General features: G+C 42.8%; 1 protein-coding gene across 1 annotated transcript in view; it reads left to right on the forward strand.

Moving 5' to 3' along the window:
* NAIP (NLR family apoptosis inhibitory protein) overlaps positions 1-27,825 on the forward strand; it is a 49,831-nt gene that overhangs the window by 12,157 nt on the left and 9,849 nt on the right. Inside the window, 10 exon segments of the mRNA XM_017890588.1 lie at positions 5,127-5,208; positions 6,794-6,845; positions 7,115-7,234; positions 10,111-10,210; positions 20,977-21,010; positions 21,012-21,036; positions 21,038-21,057; positions 22,333-22,390; positions 23,271-25,382; positions 27,403-27,570. Coding sequence (XP_017746077.1) covers positions 5,127-5,208; positions 6,794-6,845; positions 7,115-7,234; positions 10,111-10,210; positions 20,977-21,010; positions 21,012-21,036; positions 21,038-21,057; positions 22,333-22,390; positions 23,271-25,382; positions 27,403-27,570 — 2,771 coding nt within the window.

The following is a 27,825-nucleotide window of genomic DNA, read 5'->3' on the forward strand; positions in this document are numbered from 1 at the left end:
TCCCTCCTTCCCTCCTTCCTTCCCTCCTTCCTTCCCTCCCTCCTTCCTTCCCTCCTTCCTTCCCTCCTTCCTTCCTTCTCTTTCTTCCTCCCTCCCTCTCTCTCTTTCTTTTCTTTCTGTCTTCCTTCCTTCCCTCTCTCCTTCCCTCCCTCCTTCCTTCCCTCCTTCCTTCTCTTTCTTCCTTCCTTCCTTCCTCCCTCCCTCTCTCTCTCTCTCTCTTTATCTCTTTCTCTATTTCTCTCTCTCTCTCTCTCTCTCTCTTTCTTTCTTTCGACAGTCTCACTCTCTTGCCCAGGCTTGAGTGCAGCAGTACCATCGTGGCTCACTGCAACCTCTACCTCCTGGGTTCAAGTGATTCTCCTTCCTCACCCACCCAGGTCTGGGATTACAGGTGCACGCCACCACACCTGGCTAATTTTTGTATTTTTAGTAGAGATGGGGTCTCTCCATATTGGCGAGGCTGGTCTCGAACTCCTGACCTCAGGCAGTCCACCTGCCTTGGCCTCCCAAAGTGCTGGGATTATAGGCATGAGCCACTGCGCCCAGCCTCAGATTCTATTTTCTTTAACAAATATTTGTCACACACCTACTACATGCAAAGTTGTTGGTTGGATGCTAAATTAACCACAAACCTGGGCACAGTTATTTACATTTATAAGTTATCTTGCACATGGACAGCCATGCCCACAAAACTGAATGGAGGCCCAGCACGGTGGCTCACGCCTATAATCCCAGCACTTTGGGAGGCCAAGGCATGTGGATCATTTGAGGTCAGTAGTTCAAGACCAGCTTGGCCAACATGGTAAAACCCTGTCTCTATTAAAAATACAAAAATTGGCCAGGCGTGGTGGCAGGCATCTGTAATCCTACCTACTTGGGAGGCTGAGGCAGGAGAACTGCTTGAGCCCGGGAGGCAGAGGTTGCAGTGAGCTGAGATCGCACCACTGCACTCTAGCCTGGTCAACAGAGCAAGACTCCATCTCAAAAAAAAAAAAGGTTGGGCACAGTGGCTCATGCCTGTGATCCCAGCACTTTGGGAGGCCAAGGCGGGCAAATCACTTGAGGCTAGAAGTTCAAGTGATGAACTCTCCTCTCCCCTCTCCCCTCTCTCCTCTCCCATCTCCCCTCTCCCCTGGCCAACATGGTGAAACCCCGTCTCTACTAAAAATACAAAAATTAGCCAAGCGTGGTGGTGCATGCCTGTAGTCCTAGCTACTTGGGAGGCTGAGGCAGGAAATTGCTTGAACCCGGGAGGCAGAGGTTGCAGTGAGCTGAGATCACACACTGCGCTGCAGCCTGGGCAACAGAGTGAGACTCTATCTCAAAAGAAAAAAAAAGGGAATGGATATCTTTGATATGTTTTGATATGTTATGTGGGAAAGCAATATGTACAATAAGTGCAGTGTGAGACTTTGAAAACGTTTAAAACCACTAAACTGTACATGGAGTTGTTTGAAAATACATAGAAAAACTTATGAAAATATATAAACCAAACTGTAGATACTTCTGGATCTGGATTTGTCAGGGGGTGAAGTAGTGACAGATTTTCACATTTATTTTGTTCATTGCTGTCTTGTTTAAATTTTTGGAAACAAGTATATATTACTTTTGCAGTTGAAAAGAAAGTGAGGAGATTAGGAGGGAGGAAGTAAATAAGGGAGGAGAGGAGAAAGAGAGGCAGGAAGAGGAGAAAGTTAGACAAGCAGATTATAGGGACGAATGAAGCTAGAATTGTGAAATCATTTGATGGTCACTCTGGCTCCTTGACGAATCAAAACAGCCCCCCAGGCAGTCCTTGTCCGAGCTGAAGTGCGCCATTTATGCTTATGTAACAGTGAACAGCAGCCCTGGCTGGAGCACAAGCCACTGCTCGTGGGCACCTGTCTCAGCTCGGGCCTCAGCTCAGGCTTCACTTAGCCTCAGGGTCACTGTGTTTAGTGTCGCTGGGTTATACACTGGACAAGTGCCAGTGGCACCATTCACACATTATCACATTATCACATGACTAGCACCTACTAGAGCCGCACATCCTGTCTGGAGGGGCCTTCATGTGCCTTCTCTAACATAGGACGGAGGGTAAGGTAATAAGCACAGGGAGGGGAGACAGCAGTCCAGCAACCCCTCCTAGAGCAGGAAGGAGCTCAGGCCATCAGACAAGGGCAGGGGGTAGTGCAGAGGCTTAGGAGATAGAGCCAGGCTTGAATCTGCTGCTACCTGACTACCAGACCCTAGACAAGGGACTGACTTTATCTGAATCTCATATGTAAAATGCAGTGTCAACCTAAAAAAAAAATTTAGAGAAATATATCCCCAAATATGTCAAATTTATTCAGGAATAAGAAAAGAGGGTTATGATTTGGAATGCACTATGGTAAACCACAGGCATGTGCAATGAGGGCAAAGGGAAGTTTTCTTGGCAAAAGGGAGAAGTTCACATAAGCTGCTTAGAAACAGAGTTCATAGCAGGGCATGGTAGCTCATATGTGTAATCACAGCTATGTGGGAGGCTGAGGCGGGAGGGTCGTTGGAGGCCAGGAGTTGGAGATCAGCCTGGGCAATATGACAGGGCTCCAGTTTCTTGAGAGAGAGAGAGAGAGAAGAGAGGGGAGAGGGGAGAGGCGAGAGGGGCGAAGAGAATTCCTTGGTTCTGAAGGCTCAAAGCCAGAGTTGTTGTGTGTTCATTGGTGGAGATGCCATTCCTGGGCAGGTGTTCTTTTGAGAGCATCTCATCTCATCTTATCTTATCTGAATTGCTGCAGTCCTAAAGAATGTGCAGTGATAAACCTTGTCATAGAAATATGTGCATACATGCAAGCAATGCAAAGCAGGAGATGTGTGACACGCATGAAGGGATTTTTATGGGATTCTTAGAAAGTCTTTGGAACCGTTCCTATCTTGGACATGTAAACCTGAACCCCACTCCTTTGTGCCTTCCCAGCCCTATTTTGTGTGGGTCTGACAAAAGTGATTTCATCTTGGTATCTGCAACTTCCACAGCAGATAATAATATACAGCTTGTCTGGTGGCTGTAAGGATGAGAAAAAAAGTATATGGATCAAATGCTTTGTAAAAATTACGATGTATAATGTGAGGATGACTGACGACCAACTGTTTTGCCTTTCATTTGTTTGTCATCATAAGCATTTGGTCAGTCAATAAAATTTAAGAGCTGGAATTAGAGCAAGAATCCCCAAGTTTCTTGCTGGTTACTCTGTTTTTAGTTTTGGGGCTTTAATTTGTTGCTTCTTTTATAAACTCTCAACAAAATGAGTATACCCTAACACTTTTAAAATGTGGCACTCCATAAATGTAAGCTGATTTTATGGTAATTTTTTAAGGTACTGAGTTCCTCCTCAATCCACATAAATCCTGAGGACAGGGAACCACGCTGTGCATTGTGTGCCGTATGGATTATGTGCAGACTTAGGGCAATCTTTGGAAAGATTTATACACCTGAAAACTGGGGACCCTGGCTGCCTATCACATAGAATCGTGACCCTGGGGAAATATACAGATCATCTGATGGCATCCATGTTCTCCTGTGATTTATTTAAGAGAATGATGGCAAGGTTGGTCACCTCCCCACTAGTGGAAGAGCAGGGACTAATGCTCCAGCCTTTGGGTTTGCAACCCATTCTTTGCTACAGCACCATAGAAAGAAAACTTAAATTTGAATTGGAGGAATTTTTTTTTTTTTTGAGACAGAGTCTCACTCTGTCGCCCAGGCTGGAGTGTAGTGGTACAATCATGACTCACTGCAAACTCTGCTTACCAGGTTTAAGTGATCCTCCTGCCTCAGCCTCTCAAGTAGCTGGGATTACAGGTGCCTGCCACCATGCCTGGCTAATTTTTGTAGTTTTAGTAGAGATGGGCTTTCACCATGTTGACCAGGCTGGTCTCGAACTCCTGGCCTCAAGCAATCCACCTGCCTCAGCCTCCAAAAGTGCTGGGATTACAGGCATGATCCCCCATGCCCACCTAAATTGGAGGAATTTTTAAAAGTTAATTTTAAAACTGCTTCTCTTTTATGGGAAATGAATGTGTTTTAAAATGGTATTCAATATGCTCTTTTAAAAAAAATAAAAAATTATAAATTAACATCCATTACTTTTTTTTTTTGAGACAGAGTCTTGCTCTGTTGCCCAGGCTAGCATGCAGTGGCATGATTTCAGCTCACTGCAACCTCCACCTCCCAGGGTCAAGCAATTCTCCTGCCTCAGCTCCTGAGTAGCTGGGATTATAGGCACCTGCCACCACACCCAGCTAATTTTTGTACTTTTAGTAGAGACAGGGTTTCACCATCTTGGCCAGGCTGGTCTCGAACTCCTGATCTCGTGATCCACCTGCCTCGGCCTCCCGAAGTGCTGGGATTCCAGGTGTGAGCCATCATGCCTGGTGCCTAATATACATTACTTTTTAATGCATGGTAATTTTTTGTTCGGTAGATAAATATATTATTGTTATTTTAAAAAGATTTTTTGTATTTATTTTGAGACTGGGTCTCAGTCTGTTGCCCAGGCTGGAGTGCAGCAGCCTGATCGTGGCTCAGTGCAGCCTCTACCTCCCCAGGCTCAGGTGATCCTTCCCGCTCAGCCTCCCGAGTAGCTGGTACAACAGAGGTGTGGCACCATGCCTGGCTAATTTTTGTATTTTTTGTAGAGATGGGGTTTCGCCATGTTGCCCAGGCTAGTCTTGAACTCCTGGATGTGAGCCACTGCATCTGGCCTATTATTTTAAATGTAGTTCTCTTTACTGCCAGTAGCTTTCATATAACCCCAGGTACTAGATTTAGTCACCACTGCTTAATTCCAAAAAACAAAAGCTCCATCCTATATTTACTGTAAATCAGTCTCGTTGATTGTGTTGTATATTTTATTTCAAGAAAAAAGTTAATCTGAAGATTTAATTTTAAATAACTACACATGTTGTCACTAATAGAAATAAAAAATAATTATATGAGAATAATGGTAATTCTCCTAAGTAAGTTTTGTGGTAAATTTTTGGGCAATTTTATTGAAGTATAATACAATTCAACAATTCATTACGTTTTTATAAATGTTCATTGTGATATAGGACAGCTCTATCACAGTATCGGGGTAAATTTTAAATATATTCATTAATTACAGATGTGAATTTCTTCAAAGTAAGAAATCCTCAGAGGAAATTGCCCAGTATATTCAAAGCTACAAGGGATTTGTTGACATAACGGTAATGTAGAACAGCAATTTTTTTCTCAAGTCTTTGGATTACCTACAAATGTCTGACTCAGAAGGGCGTAGGCATTCTTTTTATGTCACGGGTTTGATTTCTTTCTTCCTTTTTCCTTTCATTCCCCTGGCTCCCATCTTCAAAGTGAAAAAATATCACATTCACTTGCTGACCTAGAGCCTTTCTCTTTTTCCAGAGCTGGCTTCTGATGGGCTCTGCTTGCCTTCCTGATAGTCTTCCCCTTTATGAATGAAGCCACTTGGCCCAGCTTCTCCCTGCTGCCCCATCTGCACGCTTGCTATGATCTCCTGACCTATGCGCTGTCACCCACAGTGGGCCGCAGAGCTGGCTCTTCCCAGCTGGCTAACTATCCTGTATCAGTACAAATTTCCTAGTGGAGAGTGATGGGAAATTGAATCCAAACTGGCTTAAACAAAAATGAGAATGTATTGATTAACATGACTCAGAAGACCAGAGCTCTATAGAGAACATGGCCTGACAGTGGGGAAGAGAGGTGTTTCCCCAAAAGAAATTGGGTGCAGCTTTCCCAGAAGAATCAGTTGCTCAATATATAATACCCTGATGAATTTAGATACCATTCTATGTCTCTTACTTCCTCATTCGTCAAAGTACATCTGTGATATCTAAATGCAAGTCTGTTTTCAAGGTCAGTTTCCGGAAACAGTGACCCTGAGAAGGCTTCCTGCTGAGTATGCATAAACATTCACAGCCTGCATGCGTGTGTGTGTGTGTGTGTGTGTGTGTGTGTGTGTATTTGCTTGCTTGCACTGCATAAAAACAATTGCAACATCAGCAGAAATCAAAATTAAAGAAATGATTCTCCTACGACCCTGCCGTTCCATCCAATGAAACTCTTCATTCTGGGGAAAGGTTCCTTCAGTTCTTGTTCACAGATATGTATATACTTCATAAGTCAAACTATCAGGCCAGGCGCAGTAGCTCATGCCTGTAATCCCAGCACTTTGGGAGGCCGAGTTGGGCGGATCTCTTGAGATCAGGTGTTCGAGACCAACCTCAAGACTTCCCACATGGGCCAGGCGCGGTGGCTCACGCCTGTAATCCCAGCACTTTGGGAGACAAGATGGACAGATCACGAGGTCAGGAGATCAAGACCATTCTGGCTAACACGGTGAAACCCCATCTCTACTAAAAATACAAAAAATTAGCCAGGCGTGGTGGTGGGCGCCTGTAGTCCCAGCCACTCAGGAGGCTGAGGCAGGGGAATGGTGTGAATCCGGGAGGCGGAGCTTGCAGTAAGCCAAGGTCACGCCACTGCAGTCCAGCCTGGGCGACAGAGCAAGACTCTGTCTCAAAAAAAAAAAAAAAAAAACTTCAACATGGTGTCTGTCTCTACTAAAATTACAAAAAAAAAAAAAATTAGCTGGGTGTGGTGGCACATGCCTGTACTACTTGGGAGGTTGAGGCAGGGGAATCACCTGAACCCAGGAGGCGGAGGTTGCAGTGAGACGAGAATGTGCCACTGCACTTCTCAAAGTGGAAGTGAGTGAGACTCTGCCTCAAAAAAAAAAAGACAATCAACGACTTGAATTTTAATTTCTCTCAGGGAGAACATTTTGTGAATTCCTGGGTCCAGAGAGAATTACCTATGGCATCAGGTAAAAACTCAAACGTTTTCCAGAGGCTTTGCTTGTTTATTTCTTCTTCTGATTTTTTTGTCCCTATCTCTGTTTGTCTTTTCTTCCCCCATTTGTTTTGAAGCACACTCTAGATATCATTCCATCTGTAACTGTGAAGGGGCAACTTGAACACTGATACTTGCAATATCAAAGCCTACTGGTCTCTTTAATTTGTGCAGCAGCAATAAAGATATAGAAAAAAAAAAAGACTAAAGCCTGCTGGTCTCACCCTGTGCTTTTTATTCAAGCTTATTGCAATGACAGCATCTTTGCTTACGAAGAACTACGGCTGGACTCTTTTAAGGACTGGCCCTGGGAGTCAGAGGTGGGAGCTGCAGCACTGGCCAAAGCAGGTCTTTTCTACACAGGTGAGTCAGTAGGTTGTGACCACTTGCTTGCTTGACCTTTAATTCCCACATAGACTTGATGCTCCTGGGCTTGCGTTTAGCTACACTCAGCAATCTCCACTAGCTTCAGCATTTCTTTTTCTTTTCTTTTCTTTTTTCCTTGGAGACAGAGTCTCGCTCTGTTGCTGGAATGCAGTGGCACAATCTCGGCTCACTGCAACCTCCGCCTCCCAGGTTCAAGTGATTCTCCTGCCTCAGCCTCTGGAGTAGCTGGAACCACAGGCGTGTGCCACCACACCCAGCTACTTTTTTGTATTTTTAGTAGAGACGGGGTTTCGCTGTACTAGTCAGAATGGTCTCAATCTCCTGATCTCGTGATCCGCCCACCTTGGCCTCCCAATGCTGGGATTACGGGCGTGAGCCACCGTACCAGGCCTCGCTTCAGCATTTCTTATAGATTCTTTTTCTTTTCTTTCTATTTTTAGAAACAGGGTCACCCAGGCTGGAGGGCAGTGGTGAGATCATGGCTCACTGCAGCCTCGACCTCCTGGGCTCAAGCAATCCTCCTGCCTTGGCTTCCCAAAATGCTGGGATTACAGGTGTGAGCCACTGCACCTGACACAGATCCCTTTTCTTTCCTGCATCATAAATCCTCTCCCAGTTTTCTATTCCTCCCTTAGGTGGTAAACCTTCACATTTGAAACCTGAAGGTCTGGACTAACAATGAATACAAGTATTCTATTTGTGATCATCATCGTGTCTTTTCTTTCTACACATCACTCTCCTCACCTCTTGTCCCCCGACAAGGTGCTCCTAGAAACTGTCACAGGACACTTCTGCTTATATTTCTTTCATCAGAACTTAATTGTATGGGCCAGGTATGGTGGCTCACACCTGTAATCCCAGCACTTTGGGAGGCCGAGGTGGGTGGATCACCTGAGGTCAGGAGTTGGAGACCAGCCTGGCCAATATGGTGAAACTTCGTCTCTACTAAAAATACAAAGAATTAGCCAGACATGGTGGTGGGTGCCTGTAATCCCAGCTACTTGGGAGGCTGAAGCAGGAGAATTGCTTGAACCTGGGAAATGGAGGTTGCAGTGAGTTGAGATCATGCCATTGCACTCCAGCCTGGGCAACAAGAGTGAAACTCCGTCTCAAAAAGAAAAAAAAAAAAAAAGGAATTTAGTCAGATGGAGATGACCATACCTAGCTATAAGAGAAGCTGGGAAACCTAATCTTTTTCCTGTGTGACAATGTGCCCAGCTGAAAATTGGGATTTCTATTAGTATGGAAGGATTTGAGATAGTAAGAACATGGATAGCAATCTCTGCCACATTCTGCCTGCAGGAGAAAATCAGGAAATTCATTTTCATGATTCCTAAACATGCAGCATCTTCCACCAGATTGTGACATTTTTCTCTTTAGCTGCTGGTCATTAGGAAGCACCTCTGCAATCCACAAATGATGGGCTGGTTCCTCTCAGCTAAATCTTTACCTAAGATACATGATGATCAGGGAAAGGTTCCTAGGTACCTTGCTGGTCTTGCTCAGACCAAACACATGCATAAGTTACAGTGGAGGTTAACGCAGATCTTTAACTGAGAGATCAAGTAGCTGTCACAAATATCACAGAGCAATACAGAGAAAGAGAATGTAGTTGTCACTCTACCTAACAGACATATTCCATTGGGAAAAATAAAATCTGACTGCCTCACCATCTTAAGCCTTTGGAAAGAGTGTTTGCCATTTCTCCCTACTCTACTGTGTCTTCCTCTTGTCAGCCTTCCGCAAGACCCCTCTGACCAGTGTCCTCACCCTCTTCCTTTCCAGTCCTCCACCTCTCCACACAAATCCTAATCATCTCTCACCCTTTTCAGATCTTGCAAGCTTTAGGATCTCATATTTCTGGGAGGCTTTCCTCTGCTCCAGCTTTCCCAGAGTGGAAGGAAGATGAGAAATGCTCTGTTTCTAGTCTGATCCTTTTGCAGAGCTAAATATCAGTTTCTTTCCAAAGACATATAATCTCACAAAGAGACTTAATCCTATTTCTGGTGTAATAAACCTGGCAGTAATGTGGTAAGATGCAATTAATTCTTCATGCATTCACTTACATAAGGGCTGCTAGATTTGCTGATTTTTTTTTTTCTTGAGCTCTAAATATATTCTTTCTGATTCATTCATTAAACGAATACTAATTGAGTGCCACATGAGTGCCAAGCACTCTTCTAGGTTCATGTCATTCATTAGTGAGCAAAAACCTCTACCCTCATGGAGCTTATTTTTATTTTTATTTTTTGAGACGGAGTTTCACTCTTGTCACCCAGGCTGGAGTGCAATGGTGCTATCTTAGTTCACTGCAACCTCTGTCTCCTGGATTCAAGCGATTCTCCTGCCTCAGCCTCCCGAGTAGCTGGGATTACAGGCATGTGCCACCACGCCCAGCTAATTTTTGTATTTTTAGTAGAGACAGGGTTTCACCATGTTGGCCAGACTGGTCTCAGACTCCTGACCTCAGGTGATCCGCTGGCCTTGGCCTCCCAAAGTGCTGGGATTACGGGCATGAGCCACTGCGTCCAGTCCCCTCATGGAGCTTCAATGCCAGATTCTGGTTGCCAGTCTGTTGATCAAAGGAGAATGGAGCAGAGGGATGGTGCACATCAAAGTGCATGGTGCGTAGGAGTATTCAATGACTACTTGCTGGTTACCCCATTGGTGGACAGAGTCTTACATAGAAAATTGCCTCACTGGTAACCAGCTTCTGACTGTCACAAAACCCAACTGGAGACTGACTAGGCTTTCACTATTACAGGTCTGGTGGTTATTGGACATTAACATGTGGGCATGTTAATGGACAGATGCCCACGCCAGTGGCACTGATCAAGTTTCCTTACTTTTAGGTATAAAGGACATTGTCCAGTGCTTTTCCTGTGGCAGGTGTTTAGAGAAGTGGCAGGAAGGTGATGACCCATTAGAGGATCACACCAGATGTTTTCCCAAGTGAGTAGAATGAATGTTAACCATCTGCGACTTTGGATGTACATCAACAGTTTTTTTTTTTTTTCCCCCCTCATTTCCTGCCTTATTTTATCTTTAGATCGAGTCTTTATCCACTCCTCTGATTCAGGCTATGAAGGATGAGTCTTCATGTCTTTCATCCCTTTGCTCCATGACCCCCTTCCTGTACTAGCCTTCGCCTCTTTATAGTTATGGCATAGTTTAGGTTAGATTCATATTTTCACATTACATGTTTACATTATCATGACTATATAAATGCTATGCAGAGCTGAAGCTTGTGGTAAATTTTTATTTTTTTCCCCTTCCTTTATTTTCTTTAGGAAGTAGTAACTGTCCTATTAGTATGTTTGCTTATTTTTTTTTTCCCTGAGGTAAAATTCACATAGTAACCATTTTATTTATTTATTTATTTATTATTTTTCGTGACAGGGTCTCTCTCTTGCCCAGGTTGGAGTGCAGTGGTGCGGTCATGGCTCACTGCAGCCTTGACCTCTCTGGCTCAAGCAGTCTTCCTCCCTCAGCCTCCCAAGTAGCTGGGAATATAGGCACGTGTCTCCACACCCAGCTAATTTTTTTTTTTTTTTTTTTAAGAGACAGGGTCTCCCTATGTTGCCCAGGTTGGTCTCAAACTTCTGGGTTCAAGCAATCCTCCCATCCTGGCTTCCTAAGGTGCTGGGATTATAGGCGCGAGCCACCATGCACCACAATTAAACTATTTTAGAGTGTACAATTCTGTGGCATTTATTATAGTACTTCACAATGTTGTGCAACCACCCCTTCCATCTGGTTCCAAAAAGCTTTCATCGCCCCCAGAGAAAACTCTGTATCCATTAAGCAAGCCCTCCGTATCTCTCCACCCAACTCCATGCCCAGCCCCTGGGATACACCAACTTAATTGGTGTCTATTGATTTATTTGTTCTGACTATTTCCTCTAAATGGAAACATACGGTTTGACCTTTTGCATTTGGATCTTTCACTTGGCATATTGTTTTGAGGTTTATCCATGTTGTAGCTTGCATAAATACTTCCTTCCTTTTTTTTTTTGAGACGGAGTCTCGCTCTGTCGCCCAGGCTGGAGTGCAGTTGCCGGATCTCGGCTCACTGCAAGCTCCGCCTCCCGGGTTTACACCATTCTCCTGCCTCAGCCTCCCGTGTATGGGACTACAGGCGCCCGCCACCTTGCCCAGTTACTTTTTTTTGGTATTTTTTAGTGGAGACGGGGTTTCACCGTGTTAGCCAGGATGGTCTCGATCTCCTGACCTCGTGATCCGCCCGTCTCGGCCTCCCAAAGTGCTGGGATTACAGGCTTGAGCCACCGCGCCCGGCCAGTACTTCCTTCCTTTTGTGACCAAGTAATATTCCATATGGATACACTACATTTTATTTATCCATTCATCTATTTGCAGATATTTGGGTTGTTTCTACCTTTTGGCTACCATGAGTAATACCGATAGGAACATTTGGGTACAGGTATCTGTTGGAGCATGTAACTATATTCAATTCTTTGGGGCATATACCTAATAATGAAATTGCTAGCTATATAGTAATTCTATGTTTTAACTTTTTTTTTTTTTTTTTTCAGACAGAGTCTCACTCTGTCACCCAGGCTGGAGTGCAGTGCTGCCATCTCAGCTCACTGCAACCTCCGACTCCCGGGTTCAAGCGATTTTCCTGCCTCATCCTTCTGAGTAGCTGGGATTACAGGTGCCTGCCACCATGCCCAGCTAATTTTTTGTATTTTTATTAGAGATGGGGTTTCACCATGTTGGCCAGGCTGGTCTCAAACTCCAGACCTCAAGTGATCCACCCGCCTTGGCCTCTCAAAGTGCTGGAATTACAAGCGTGAGTTACCGTACCTGGCCTGTTTTAACTTTTTGAGGAACCGCTAAACTGTTTTCCACAGTGCTTGCACCATTTTAAATTCCCACCAACAATGTATGAGGGTTCCAATTTCTCATCAACTTTTTCTGTTTTTAAAAAAATTATAGCCATCTGCTTAATTTTATGTACATTGCTTATTTTGTTTCTTGAGAGAAAATTCACATATTAATCATTTTACTTATTTATTTAAGTAAATAAAGACGAATACTAGCTCATCTTCAAATTATCCCAAATGTTTAAATCTCCTCTTAAGTCATCCAGACCTACCAGGTATCTCATCATTTTCATTTCCTGAAAGAGTCATCATCATATTTGTCTTTTTTTTAATTTCTTTGAGATGGATTCTTGTTCTGTCACCCAGGCTGGAGTACAGTGGCATGATCTCGGCTCACTGCAACCTCTGCCTCCCAGGTTCAGGCAATTCTCCCTGCCTCAGCATCCCAAGTAGCTGGGACTACAGGCATGCACCACTATGCCTGTCTAATTTTTGTATTTTTAATAGAGATGGGGTTTTGCCATGTTGGCCAGGCTAGTCTGGAACTCCTGACCTCAGGTGATCCACCTGCCTCAACCTCCCAAAGTGCTGGAATTACAGGCGTGAACCGCCGTGCCCAGCCCATTTTCATCTTGAAGTAGTCATCCATAATTTTCACTTTCTTGAATGAGTTTCCCTGAAAGTCTTCTGGCCTGCTGGATTATGAACAACTTGTCCTATAATCATCCTGGGATCCAGGGATCTTTCTTCACAGGCATCCTGGAGATTATCTCCTCTGTTGTATCTCCCGGATCTAATGTCATCCTCTTCTTGGTTCACTGGCTCATTTTGGTGCAACACTTCATCAGAGTTCACTGTAAAAGACTGCGTAAGACATACACATTTTTAGTTGCACATAATGCATATATAGACATATAGATCTATCTATATATGTTTTTCCTGTATTCTCACACTTACTTGATAGTTTAGCTAGGTGTAGAATTATAGGTTGGAAATCATTTTAATTCTAAATTGTAGAGGCATTGCTACATTTCCACTAGCTCCTAATGTGCTGTTGAGAAGTTCCATGCCTTTCTGATTCTCAATCCTTTGATTGCAAACAACTTTTTTTTTTTCCTGCTCTGGAAGTTTTAGAAAATATCTATTCTACAATTTTATGAAAAAATATTTCTTTTCTGTGAATCTTTAAACTTAATTTTTTTACCCATCAAACTCTTTAGAAACGTTTAATTGCAAGAAGAAATTTGTGTTTTCACTATGTAATTAGTAAGAGTTTTTTTTTTTTTAGAAATGAATATGAACACATACAGATTTTAAAATGAATGCTTCCTGCTGATTTGTATAGTGGTAAAAACAAAAATAAAATAAAATTAATACTTCCATCTAATTTTATTACCTTGAAGGTGTTTTGACAGCAGCAGTTAACCTCATTTTTCTTTCTTATTTGGGCTTAGTATGTAATAAATTATTGTGAACAATGGGGACATTCTACTTAATTCTTGGAATGAGAAGCTAGGATGCAGTCTAGTTTTATTTAGAACTTACTCTGGAATCTATCAACTCCCTTTTATACTATTATTATTGTCATTAGTTTTAGTGTTTTGTTGTTGTTGTTTTTGAGATGGCTCTGTCACCCAGGCTGGAGTGCAGTGGTGTGATCTTGGCTCACTGCAACCTCCGCCTCCCAGGTTCAAGCGATTCTCCTGCCTCAGCCTCCCAAGTAGCTGAGATTACAGGTGCCTCCCACCATGCCTGGCTACTTTTTTGTACTTTTAGTAGAGACAGGGTTTCACCATGTTGGTCAGGCTGGTCTTGAACTCCTGACCTCAAGTGATCCTCCTGCCTCAGCCTCCCAAAGTGCTGGGATTACAGGTATGAGCCGCCACACCTGGCCTTTAGTGTTGTTGTTGTTGTTGTTTTTTAAAGAGACTGGGTCTTGGCTCTGTCACCCAGGCTGGAGCAAGTGCAGGGGTACAATCCTAGCTCACTGTAGCCTCAAATTCCTGGGCTCAAGCGATCCTCAGCCTCCCCAGTGGCTAGGACTACAAACATGTGTCACCATGCCTGGCTAATTTTTTTAAATTATTTTTTTGTAGAGATAGAGTCTTGCTTTGTTTCCCAGGCTGGTCTCAAACTCCTGGCTACAAATGATCCTTCTGCTTCAGCCTTCCAAAGTACTTGGATTACAGGCATGAGCCACAGCTCCCAGCCAACTCCTTTTTGGATTTTTACTCTTTCTTTGCCTCTTTTAAAAAAACTGCAAACCAGTATGTCTCCAAATGAGTGCCTAAAATTTTTATGTATGCTTTAAAGAATGGATAAAAAGCAACCCATGAACCTACTACTAAAGTCAAGAAATTGGACATTATCCATGCCTTAAAAGACTCCCATGGCCGGGTGCAGTGGCTCACGCCTGTAATCTCAGCACTTTGGGAGGCTGATGTGGGCAGATTGTCTGAGCTCAACAGTTCGAGACCAGCCTGGGCAACATGGTGAAACCCCATCTCTATTAAAAAATAGAAAAAATTAACTGGGCGTGGTGGCACGTGCCTTTAGTCCCAGCTATTAGGGAGGCTGAGGCAGGAGAATGGCTTGAACCTGGGAGGCAGAAGTTGCAGTGAGCCGAGATGGCGCCATTGTACTCTAGGCGACAGAGCAAGACTCCGTCTCAAAAAAAAAAAGAAAAGAAAACAAAAAACAACTCTGGATGCCAACCACCCCCTAATTCTGATTATATCCTTGTCCCTCCAATCCAGAGGTAAACATGATGCTCAATTTTGGGTTAATTATTCCCTTGCTTCTCTTTGTGGTTTTACCAACTGCATATACATCCTTAAACATATTTAGCTTTGTCTATTCTTGAAGTTCAAATAAGAAGCATACTGCATGGTTCTTCTTATAATTGGCTTGTTTTACTCCACGCTGTTTTTGAGATTCATCCATATTTATATGTACTACACAGTTGTAGTTCCCTTGTTTTCATTGGTAAATAGTGTATTATGTTACAAATATATAATTTATTTTACTGTTGATTAACCTCATGTGTCGTTTTCAGAGTGTTGCAAATTCAAATAATGCCCTGTGAACATTTTTGTACATATTTCCCAGTGCTCATGTGTGTTTCTCTAGGATACATAACAAAGTAAAGAACTGCAGAGTCACAGAGTTTGCGGATGTTCAACTCCACTAGATAATGCAAAGTTTTTTCCAAAGTGGTTGCACTGATTTACATTCCCATTGGCCTAGATGCATTTCTATTGATTTGCTTCCTCACTAACTTGGTATTGCCCGAATTTTAATTTTTGTCAATGTAATTACTAATAATGTTAAACTTATTTTCTTCTTCTTCTTCTTCCTCCTCCTCCTCTTCTTCTTCCTCTTCCTCTTCTTCCTCTTCCTCTTCTTCCCCCTCTTCTTCCTCCTCTTCTTCCTCTTCTTGTTCTTCCTCTACTTCTTCCTCTTCTTCTTCTTCCTCTTCTTCTTCTTCTTCTTCCAGACGGAGTTTCACTCTGTCACCCAGGCTGGAGTGCAATGGCACCATCTCGGCTCACTGCAACCTCCACCTCCCTGCAACCTCTGTCTCCCAGGTTCAAGCGATTCTCCTGCCTCAGCCTCCCTGGTAGCTGGGATTACAGGCATGTGCCACCACGCCCAGCTAATTTTGTATTTTTAGTAGGGATGGGGTTTCTCTGTGTTGGTCAGGCTGGTCTCGAACTCCCAACCTCAGATGATCCATCTGCCTTTGCCTCCCAAAGTGCTGGGATTACAAGCGTGAGCCACTGCGCCCAGCCATTGAGCTTATTTTCATATTTTCCTGCAAAATAGTCTTGTTCTTTCTCTTTAAGAGTGTGTCTTAGCAATTTTTTTGCCTTTTGGTCTTTCATATTCCAGAGAATATATTAAATATCCCAAGCAGGCATGGTGGTTCACACCTATAATCCCAGAACTTTGGGAGGCTGAGGTAGGAGGAGTGCACAAGGCTAGGAGTTTGAGACTAGCCTTTGCAACACAGCTAGACTCCATTTCTTTTTTTTTTCTTTTGAGATGGAGTCTCGCTATGTCGCCCAGGCTGGAGTGCAGTGGCGCGATCTCGGCTCACTACAAGCTCTGCCTCCCGGGTTCACACCATTCTCCTGACTCAGCCTCCCGAGTAGCTGGGACTATAGGCGCCCGCCACCATGCCCGGCTAATTTTTTGTATTTTTAGTAGAGATGGGGTTTCACCGTGTTAGCCAGGATGGTCTCGATCTCCTGACCTCCTGATCCGCCCGCCTCGGCCTCCCAAAGTGCTGGGATTACAGGCATGAGCCACCGCGCCCGGCCTAGACTCCGTTTCTATAAAAAACGTTTTAAAACAGGGTGTGGTAGCATGCATCTGTAGTCCCAGCTACCTGGGAGGCAGAGGCAGGAGAATCGCTTGAGCTCAGGAGTACAGGTTGCAATGAGGTATGTTTGTGCCACTGGACTCCAGCCTGGGTGACAGAGTGAAACTTTTAAATATCCCTCTTTATCCCTGATAGTATTTTTTAGGCCTTTATTAGTTTTTTTCATGTTACATCTTTTAGATCATTTTATTTTTAATCTATCTGTGACTACATTTAAAGTGAATTCTTGTTTTTTCCTTTTCCTTTCTGTGGGTAACGGGGTCTCACTATGTTGCCTAGGCAGATCTCAAACTCCTGGGCTCAAGCTGTCCTCCCACCTCTGCCACCCTAAGTGTTGAGATTACAGGCATGAGCCACTGCACCCAGCCTTAAAGTGAATTCTTATAGGCAACAACACAGGTGGGGTCTTTTATTTTATTTTTTATTTTTTTATGAGACAGATTCTTGCTCTGTTGCCTGCATTGGGTACAGTGGTGCAGTCTCGACTCACTGCAGCCTGGACCTCCCAGGCTCAAGCAATCCTCCCACCTTAGGCTTCTGAGTAGCTGGGACTATGGGCACATGCCAGCACACCTGGCTAAGGTTGTTAATTTTTTGTAGAGACAAGGTCTCACTATGTTGCCCAGTCTGATCTCGAACACCTAGCCACAAGCAATTCTCCTGCCTTATCTTCCCAGAGTGCTGAGATTACATGTGTGAACCACCGAACCCAACAGGTCTTGCTTTTTTTTTTGAGATGGAGGTGTGAGCCACCACATCCAGCCAGGTCTTGCTTTTTTAAGAGTCTGACAATAACTGCTTTCTAATTGGAATGTTTAGAATGTTTAAATTTAATGCAATTATGAATATGGTTGGATTTAAACCATTTTACCGTTTGCTTTCTATTTATTTCATCACTCCTTTGTTTTTCTTTTCCTGACTTCCTAGGGTTTAGGGGGTTTTTTTTTCTTTTTTCTACTCCCTCCTTGAGTACTTTTTTAGTAGTCCATTTTATTTCTGTCAGCTTATTAGCTATTCATCCTTATTTTACCTTTTTACTACTTGCTGTAGAGTTTACCATATGCCTATTTAACATATCGCAGTCATCTTCAAAAAATATTATAACAGCCGGGCACAGTGGCTTATGCCTGTAATCCTGGTAATTTGGGAGGCTGAGGCAGGCAGATCACTTGAGGTCAGGAGTTCCAGAGCAACCTGGGCAACATGGTGAAATCCCGTCTGTACTAAAAATACAAAAGTATTGGCTGGGTGTGGTGGCGCACACCTGTAATCCCCAGCTACTTGGGAGACTGAGGCACGAGAATTGCTTGAACCCAGGAAGCAGAGGCTGCAGCAAGCTAAGATCGTGCCACTGCACTCCAGCCTGGGTGACACAGTGAGACTCTGTGTCAAAAAAAATATAACTTTGACATAAAATGTATGAACGATACAATAGTATATTTTCATTTCTCCCCTCTCATTCTCTGTGCTATTGTCATACATTTTATTTCCATGTACTTTAATAAATCTTACAATATAATGTTATATCTTTGCTTTAAACAATTTAAGTACATTTTTACAATGGGAAATGTCTTTCATATTTACCCTGTTAGTTATCATTCCTGTACTATTCATTCCTTTGAGTAGAACCAAATTTCCATCTGCTATCATTTTCCTTTTAACTGATGTGCTTCCTTTCACTTTTTTTTTTTTTTTTTTTTGAAATGGAGTCTTGTTCTGTCTCCCAGGCTGGAGTACAGTGCTGCAATCTTGGCTCACTGCAACCTCTGCCTCCCGGGTTCAAGTGATTTTCCTGCCTTAGCCTCCTGAGTAGCTGAGATTACAGGTGCCCACCACCCTAATTGTTGTATTTTTAGTAGAGATAGAGTTTCACCATGTTGGCCAGGCTGGTCTTGAACTCCTGACCTCATGATCTGCCTGCCTCAGCCTCCCAAAGTGCTGGGATTACAGGGGAGAGCCACCGTGCCCGGTCCCTTTCACATTTTTTGTACTGCAGTTTTGCTGGCAACTAACTTTATTTGGCATTTGTTTGTATGAATAAGTTCATATTTTACCTTCCTTAATGGTTATTTTCCTTGATGGGCCTATTAAAATACTTTTTTTTTCTTTTGTAAGCCACTTCACCCCTCCCCTATGGGTCTGCTTTTATTTGCCTCTACGTGGCTGACTTTAGACAGAAACATTAAAAGTTCTACTTGTTGTTTTCCTGAAGCTATGCTTCTATTTCTGTATTCATCGCCAAGCCACTTGAAGGCAATACAAATGAAGTATCTGGGCCAGATGCAGTGGCTCACGCCTGTGATCCCAGCACTTTGGGAAACTGAGGTGGGAGGATACCTTGAGCCCAGGAGTTCCAGGCCACCCTAAGCAACATAGTTAGACCCTGTCTCTACAAAAAAAAGAATTAGCCTGGCATGGTGGCACGTGCCTGTAGTCCCAGTTACTTTGGAGGCTGAGGTGGGAGGATCACTTGAGCCTGGGAGTTGCAGGCTACATTGATCGTGCCACTAGCCTCAAGCCTGGGCAACAGAGTGAGATCTTGTCTCAAAAAAAAAGAAAAAAAAGTGTCCCTTTGCTTTACTCCTGCTCTCCTGTGATTCTGCAGCATGGAATGGGCCACTGACTTACTCACATGTATAGTTCTCATCTGTCCATTTTAATAATTGCAACTAGAGATCTTTTTAAACTTTCTCTCTTGTTCTTCAAGCATACATCAAACCCGAGTTTAGAGGGTATTTGCATCCTAGTTTCACGAGATTGGCAAGTAGTTTTTAGAGAGTATGTTTGTGGCCATTCTTTTGTTTTGATACTGATGGAGAGTTTCTTTTTTAATTTTTTGTTTGTTTAAGACAGGGTCTTACTCTGTCACCCAGGCTGGAGTGTAGTGATGCAGTCACGGCTCACTGTAGCCTCAGCCTCCTGGTCTCAAGCGATCTTCTTGCCTCAGCCCCCCAAGTAGCTGGGACTATACATGCATGCCACCCCGCTAGCTAATTTTTAGAGGAGATCTCTCTATGTTGCACAGGTTGGTCTGGTCTTGAACTTCTGGCCTCAAGCGATCCTCCTACTTCGGCTTCCCCAAGTGCTGGGATTACAGGCATGAGCCATTGCACCTGGCAATGGAGTGGTTTGTGGTTGGTTGGTTTTTTTCTGTTTGTTTGTTTGTTTTTGAGACAGAGTTTCGCTCCTGTTGCCCAGACTGGAGTGCAATGGCGCAATCTTGGCTTACTTCAACTTCTGCCTCCTGGGTTCAAGCAATTCTCCTGCCTCAGCTTCCCAAGTTGCTGGGATTATAAGCATCCACTACCATGCCTGGCTAATTTTTGCATTTTTAGTAGAGATGAGATTTCACCGTGTTGGTCAGGCTGGTCTCAAACTCCTGACTTCAAGTGATCCACCCGCCTCAGCCTCCCATAGTGCTGGGATTACAGGCGTGAGCCACTGTGCCCGGCCTTGTTTGTTTTTTTGTTTTGTTTTGTTTTGAGACAGAGTCTAACTCCATCACCCAGACTGGAGTGCAGTGGCACAATCTCGGCTCACTGTAACCTCCGCCTCCCGGGTTCAAGCCTGTAGTCCTAGCTACTCGGGAGGTTGGGGCACAAGAATCGCTTGAACTGGTTAATTTTTGAATTTTCTTTTTAATAGAGACAGGGTTTTGCCATGTTGGCCAGGCTGGTCTCAAACTTCTGGCATCAAGTGATCTGCCCGCCTTTTTCTCCCAAAGTGCTGGGATTATAGGCATGAACCACCTTACTCACAGAGTTTTTTTTTTTAGTTTTTTTTTTTTTTTTTTTTTTTTTTAATAATTTTTATTTGAAATTAATAGATTTACAGAAAAAGTCAAAGTAATACAAGAGTTCCTATATATTGCCATACCCAATTTACCCTAATGCTAACATCTTACACTACATGATATATTTGTCAAAATCATCAATGTACCATTCATATACTGTACATTACCTATTTACTAAAATCCAGATTTTATTTGGATTTCAACCAGTTTTTCCACTAATGTGGTTTTTTTTGTTCCAGAATTCATAGTTGTTTTTTTTTTTCTAATTTTTGATTCTTTAAGTTCATTTTGTTGGTTGCATGGAAAGTGTTAAATATGCACTCATTCCATCAATTCCCTTGAATATCTTTACCATTATTTAAAACCATTTATTTTCTTGCCAGAATCACAACCTAAATGCCTTACCTGATAACACTGACGAGAGAATCACCGGAAATAGTTTTAATACCTTAATCTTTGTCACTAAACTCTAATAGTGTTTTTAAAACCTAATACAAGGCCAGACTGGTGGCTCACACTGTAATCCCACACTTTGGGATGCCTTAAGGAGGAGGATTGCTCAAGGCCAGAGTTGGAAACCAGAACAGCCTGGGCAAACATAGGTGAGACCTGTCTCTGACAAAACAAACACAAAAAAACCTAATGCAAATAACTTAAATGCATAAACTATTTTATAATTTTACTTTACACATAGTTGTCCATTTCTCCAAAATATGAAGTCCTCTGTGGGAAGTGATTCCAGACCTTCAGAAGCCCTGTGAGTTTTGAATTACCGGTAATGATCCCCCCATCTTTGTCGTTTTAGTGCACATGATCATGTTTTTTGAAAACTGTTTTGAACAGGATGTCTCATCATAAATAGTTAATAAATTCTATAAAATCTACTAAAACCTATTATGTTCTAGGTACAATTGGGGAAATCACAATACAACCAGTCCAGGCAAATATCTACTTCGTGAAATGTATAGTCAGTCTCTTCTACTTTAAGGCCTATGACTCTCTTAGACTTTTTGAGTAGCATCCAGACTAAATGAATCATCTCTGGATTCTTATTTGGAGGGCAATAAGCTGATTTGCCACTATGGCCTTATAGGGGTTCAGAAGATTTACTTTAACAAAAGCAAGTGCCCAAGAAAATCATAAACCCCAGGTAATACGGCTGACCCACTTAAGCTGAAAATCCTACATAGTTTCTCTGGAATATAAGCCCTACTAATGTAATGCCACACACTACCACCTTATTTGAGGCTGTGTGTTAGGTATGTTAGTTTGTCATTCCCACCCCCACAACAAACTAACTTGCTATTCACTGATTCTTTTTTTATGTAATTGAAAAATGGCACTAAAGAAAAGTTTAGGGGATATAGAAATAGCTTTTTTTTTTTTTTTTGAGACGGAGTCTCACTGTGTCCGCCCAGGCTGGAGGCAGTGGCCAGATTCTACAGCTCACAGCAGCTCCACCTCTCCGGGTCTACGTGCATTCCCCCTGCCTCGGCCTCCCGAGTAGCTGGGACTACAGGCGCCTGCCACCTCGCCCGCTAGTTTTTTGTATTTTTTAGGTAGAGACGGAGTTTCACTGTGTTAGACAGGATGGTCTCATCTCCTGACCTCTGATCCGCCCATCTCGCCTCCAAAGTGCGGGATTACAGGCTTGAGCCACCGCGCCCAGCCAGAAATAGCTTATTTTTAAAGGAAGAAACATAACCTTTCTAAATCCTAGATGTGTAATATTGAAAATGTAGTTAACCAAGGACAGAGGCTGCACCTAATGACTTTTGAGGATCCTTCTTGCTCTAGACACTATGATTCTCATTACTTGAATAGTATTCATCTATGGATTGTATCATATATGAACCACTGAGGAACACACACTCTTGCAGATGTTTGCAGATTATTAATTGCTTTATATTTGGAACACCCTTCCCTTCAATCAGCATAAATATTTGAGGGTGGGCTGTGTTTAGAAGATGTTTAGTCCCCAATGATTATAACATGATGCACCACCCTCCTATATAAATTTTGATTTAAGAAAGGATTTTGTTTTCCAAAGGAAACCACAAGTGAAAGCCATCTTGAAGATTCAATAGCAGTTGATCCTATAGTGCCAGGTAAGAACTTTGAAGTAGCATGTAGGATTATATGTATGTGTAAATATATTTGTATACAGGGCAGTTGCAAAAAGGAGTATTTATAATTGTCCAAAGAGCTTCCAAAGAGGAACAGCATTGCAACAGTGTCATGTATGAGCAAAAGTCAAGGTTCTTGTGGCTTCTCCAGAGTACAGGCAGGACCAAACTGATAGTAGGCAACGTGTCTCAGGTACGAGCAAACCAGTCCTTAGAAGCACCAATCAGCAAGCTTCTTTCCTGAGATTTTTATTTTTATTTATTTTATTTTATTTTATTTTATTTGAGACAGGGTCTTACTTTGTCACCCAGGCTGGAATGCAATGGCAAGATCACAGCTCACTGCAGCCTCAACCTCCCAGGCTCAAGTGATCCTCCCATCTCAGCCTCCCCAGTAGCTGGGACCACAAGCATGTGCCACCACACCTGGCTAATTTTTGTATTTTTTGTAGAGACAGGGTTTTGCCATGTTGGCCAGGCTGGTCTTGAACTCCTAGGCTCAAGCAATTCGCCTGCATCGGCCTCCCAAAGTGCTGGGATTACAGGCATGAGTCACTTTGCCTGGCCTCTTTCCTGAGATGTTTTAAATGGGAAACTATAGGATTCCATGGTGCTTATGATAAGCACACATTATGTCTAGGTCCCTGTTTCAAGTGGGGCACTTTGGACACGGGCTTCCCACATTCTGATTTTGTGCCAAAACCTATGAGATGATCGCAATGTGGGAATCATGGATGGCTGTGGAAAGTCCTAACACATTTGTAGTAGAGAGGCAGAATCATGGAGTGAAAAGAGCATGGTGTTGAGACTGAGGGAGATGTGACTATGTATCCCCGTTGTTTCCCCTTTCTTTTCTCTACAGAAGTGGCACAGGGTGAAGCCCAGTGGTTTCAAGAGGCGAAGAATCTGAATGAGCAGCTGAGAGCAGCTTATACCAGCGCCAGTTTCCGCCACATGTCTTTGCTTGATATCTCTTCCGATCTGACCACGGACCACTTGCTGGGCTGTGATCTGTCCATTGCTTCAAAACACATCAGCAAACCTGTGCAGGAGCCCCTGGTGCTGCCTGAGGTTTTTGCCAGCTTGAACTCTGTCATGTGTGTGGAGGGTGAAGCTGGAAGTGGAAAGACGGTTCTCCTGAAGAAAATAGCTTTTCTGTGGGCGTCTGGATGCTGTCCCCTGTTAAACAGGTTCCAGCTGGTTTTCTACCTCTCCCTTAGTTCCACCAGACCAGATCAGGGGCTGGTCAATATCATCTGTGACCAACTCCTAGAGAAAGAAGTGTCTGTTACTGAAATGTGCATGAGAAACATCCTCCAGCAGTTAAAGAATCAGGTCTTATTCCTTTTAGATGACTACAAAGAAATATGTTCAGTCCCTCAAGTCATAGGAAAACTGATTCAAAAAAACCACTTGTCACGGACCTGCCTATTGATTGCTGTCCGTACAGACAGGGCCAGGGACATCCGCCGATACCTAGAGACGATCCTAGAGATCAAAGCATTTCCCTTTTATAATACTATCTTTATATTACGGAAACTCTTTTCACATAATATGACTCGTCTGCAAAAGTTTATGATTTACTTTAGAAAGAATGAAAGTTTGCAGAAGATTCAGAAAACTCCTCTCTTTGTGGCAGCGGTCTGTGCTCATTGGTTTCAGTATCCTTTTGACCCATCCTTTTATGATGTGGCTGTTTTCAAATCCTATATGGAACGCCTTTTCTTAAGGAACAAAGTGACAGCTGAACTTCTCAAAGCAACTGTATCCTCCTGTGGTGAGCTGGCCTTGAAAGGGTTTTTTTCATGTTGCTTTGAGTTTAATGATGATGATCTCACAGAAGCAGGGGTTGATGAAGATGAAGATCTAACCATGTGCTTGATGAGCAAATTTACAGCCCAGAGACTAAGACCATCCTACCAGTTTTTAAGTCCTGCCTTCCAAGAATTTCTTGCGGGGATGAGGCTGATAGAACTCCTGGATTCAGATAGGCAGGAACATCAAGATTTGGGACTGTATTATTTGAAACAAATCAACTCACCCATGATGACTGTAAGCGCCTACAACAATTTTTTGAACTATGTCTCCAGCCTCCCTTCAACAAAAGCAGGGCCCAAAATTGTGTCTCATTTGCTCCATTTAGTGGATAACAAAGAGTCATTGGAGAATATATCTGAAAATGATGACTACTTAAAGCACCAGCCAGAAATTTCACTGAAGATGCAGTTAATTAGGGGATTGTGGCAAATTTGTCCACAAGCTTACTTTTCAATGGTTTCAGAACATTTACTGGTTCTTGCCCTGAATATTGCTTATCAAAGCAACACTGTTGCTGCGTGTTCTCCACTTGTTTTGCAATTCCTTCAAGGGAGAACACTGACTTTGAAAGTACTTAACTTACAGTACTTTTTCGACCACCCAGAAAGCTTGTCATTGCTGAGGAGCATCCACGTCTCGATAAAAGGCAATAAGACATCACCCAGATTCGATTTTTCAGTCCTGGAAGCATGTTTGGACAAATCACAGGCACCAACTATAGATCAGGACTATGCTTCTGCCTTTGAACCTATGAATGAATGGGAGCAAAATTTAGCTGAAAAAGAGGATAACGTAAAGAGCTATATGGCTATCCAGCGCAGGGCACCACCAGACCTTAGTACTGGCTATTGGAAACTTTCTCCAAAGCAGTACAAGATTCCCTGTCTGGAAGTCCATGTGAATGGTATTGATGCTGTAGACCAGGAGATGCTCGAGATTCTAATGACAGTTTTCTCAGCTTCACAGCGCATCGAACTCCATTTAAACCACAGCGGAGGCTTTATTGAAAGCATCCGCCCAGCTCTTGAGCTGTCTAAGGCCTCTGTCACCAAGTGCTCCATAAGCAAATTGGAACTCAGTGCAGCCGAAGAGGAACTGCTTCTCACCCTGCCTTCCCTGGAATCTCTTGAACTCTCAGGGACAATCCAGTCACAAGGTATACCTGTGTGTATTTTGGATGACTATTCTGATGTGTAATTTCTTTTTCTTACTTTAAGTGGTTGAAAACTTGAGGCCATGAAAGCATGAATGCTCATTGACAGAATAGATATAAAATAAACCTTCACTAATGTTTTTTTGACAGTAGCATGAATTAGTGAAAAGTCCCTGAACAATAGAATGGTTTTCAAATAACTTAAATAAAATGAATAAAATATTTACATTAAATTATTGAAGGGGCCAGGCGCCGTGGCTCATGCCTGTAATCCCAGCACTTTGGGAGGCCAAGGCGGATGGATCACAAGTTAGGAGATCGAGACCACCCTGGATAACACAGTGAAACCCCGTCTCTACTAAAAATACAAAAAAACTAGCCGGGTGAGGTGGTGGGCACCTGTAGTCCCAGCTACTTGGGAGGCTGAGGCAGGAGAATGGCGGGAACCCGGGAGGCGAAGCTTGCAGTGAGCCGAGATTGTGTCACTGCACTCCAGCCTGGGCGACAGAGCAAGACTCTGTCTCAAAAATAAATAAATAAATAAATAAATAAATAAATAAATAAATAATTGAAGGCTCTTAATAAAGACATGAATTATTTGGTATTACTAAAAGAATTAGCTATATGTAAGATGATGCTTAGAAATTACCTTCACCCTAGCTGCCTAAAGGAAGAAAGACCTGTAGTCCCTGGGAAATAAATAAATTAATGGGAAATAACATCTTCACCTATTTGTGTCTTAACTCTTCTAAGCACTATTTGATAGTTTTCAGTGTAGACTTTACCCATCTTTCGTTAAATTTATTCCTAAATACTCATATCTTTTGAATGTATTGTAAATGTCATTAAAAATATTTTTTCATTTTCTAATTGTTGCTAGTATTGCTGTGGTCTTAAGCAGTTTCACTGTTACATGCCTAGGTGTGCTTTGCTTTTTATATATCTTGCTTGAGGTACACTGAACTTTCTTGGGATGTGTGGGTTGACATTTACCAAATTTAGAAAATTTTTCATCTTTTTTCAAGTACTTTTTTCTTATGGTAAAATACATGTAACAAAACTTACATTTTAATCATTTTAAGTGTACAACTCGGTGGCATTAAGTGCATTCACTACGTTGTACAACCATCACCACTATCCATCTCCAGAACCTTTTCATCATCCCAGACTCTACCCATTAAACAATAAATCTCCGGGCTGGGTGCGGTGGCTCACGCCTGTAATCCCAGCACTTTGGGAGGTTGAGGAGGGTGGATCGCCTGAGCTCAGGAGTTAGATACCACGTCTCTACTAAAATACAAAAAATTAGCTTGGCGTGGTGGCATGTACCTGTAGTTCCAGGTACTCGGGAGGCTGAGGCATGAGAGTCACTTAAGCCTGGGAGGCGGAGGTTGCAGTGAGCCCAGATCATGCCACTGCACTCCAGCTTGGGCTACCTAGTGAGGCTCCATCTCAAAAAATAATAATAATAAAAATAAAAAAATCTTCCCTCCCACCAGCCCCTGATAACTTCTCTTCTATTTTCTGTCTGTATGAATTTGCCTATTGTCTAGATATTGCAACCTCCGTCTCCCAGGTTTACGGGATTCTCCTGCCTCAGCCTCCTGAGTAGCTGGGATTACAGATGCACACCACTACACCCAGCTAATTTTTTTTTGTATTTTTAGTAGAGACAGGATTTCACTATGTTGGCCAGACTGGTCTCGAACTCCTGACCTCATGACCCGCCCACCTTGGCCTCCAAAAGTGCTGGGATTACAGGTGTGAGCCACCGCGCCCGGCTGAAATGCTGTATTTCTTTCTGTGAGCCTAAAGAGTAGCACAGGGCTTCCCATACAGTACGTAATCAGTAAATGCTGCAAACAGCAATATCTCCATATATGTACTCTGTAAAAAAAAAAATGTTTTATGGTATGTGGAAGGTTTGCATGTGAAAATAGCTGGATGAATCAAAATGACAGTTTTAAAATGTCCATTCAGAACTCTTTAGATTAATAATGGGAAACTGTGTGCTGCTTTCCAGACCAAATCTTTCCTAATCTGGATAAGTTCCTGTGCCTGAAAGAACTGTCTGTGGATCTGAAGGGCAACATAAATGTTTTTTCAGTCATTCCTGAAGAATTTCCAAACTTCCACCATATGGAGAAATTATTGATTCAAATTTCAGCTGACTGTGATCCTTCCAAACTAGGTAAGGATGGCACTTTAATATGCCTGTTTTTTACATCAGTTGGAAAAGCTACTTGGCCAATAATTTACTTAAGAGTTAAAGTTCCTGTGGTTCTAAGGGTGTAGCCTGTATCCATGGCAAATTGTGAGGAATAGCACTCTTTCTCATTAAGAAAGCAGAGCGCTATTTGTAATTATTGAGCCTTTACTACACACTAGGAAGTGTCCTAAGCACTTCACAAATATTAACTCAGTCTTCATACTCACTCTATGAAGT

The sequence above is a fragment of the Rhinopithecus bieti genome, unplaced genomic scaffold (genome assembly GCF_001698545.2).
Source record: "Rhinopithecus bieti isolate Rb0 unplaced genomic scaffold, ASM169854v2 scaffold_18354, whole genome shotgun sequence".
Classification (NCBI taxonomy): Eukaryota; Metazoa; Chordata; class Mammalia; order Primates; family Cercopithecidae; genus Rhinopithecus; species Rhinopithecus bieti.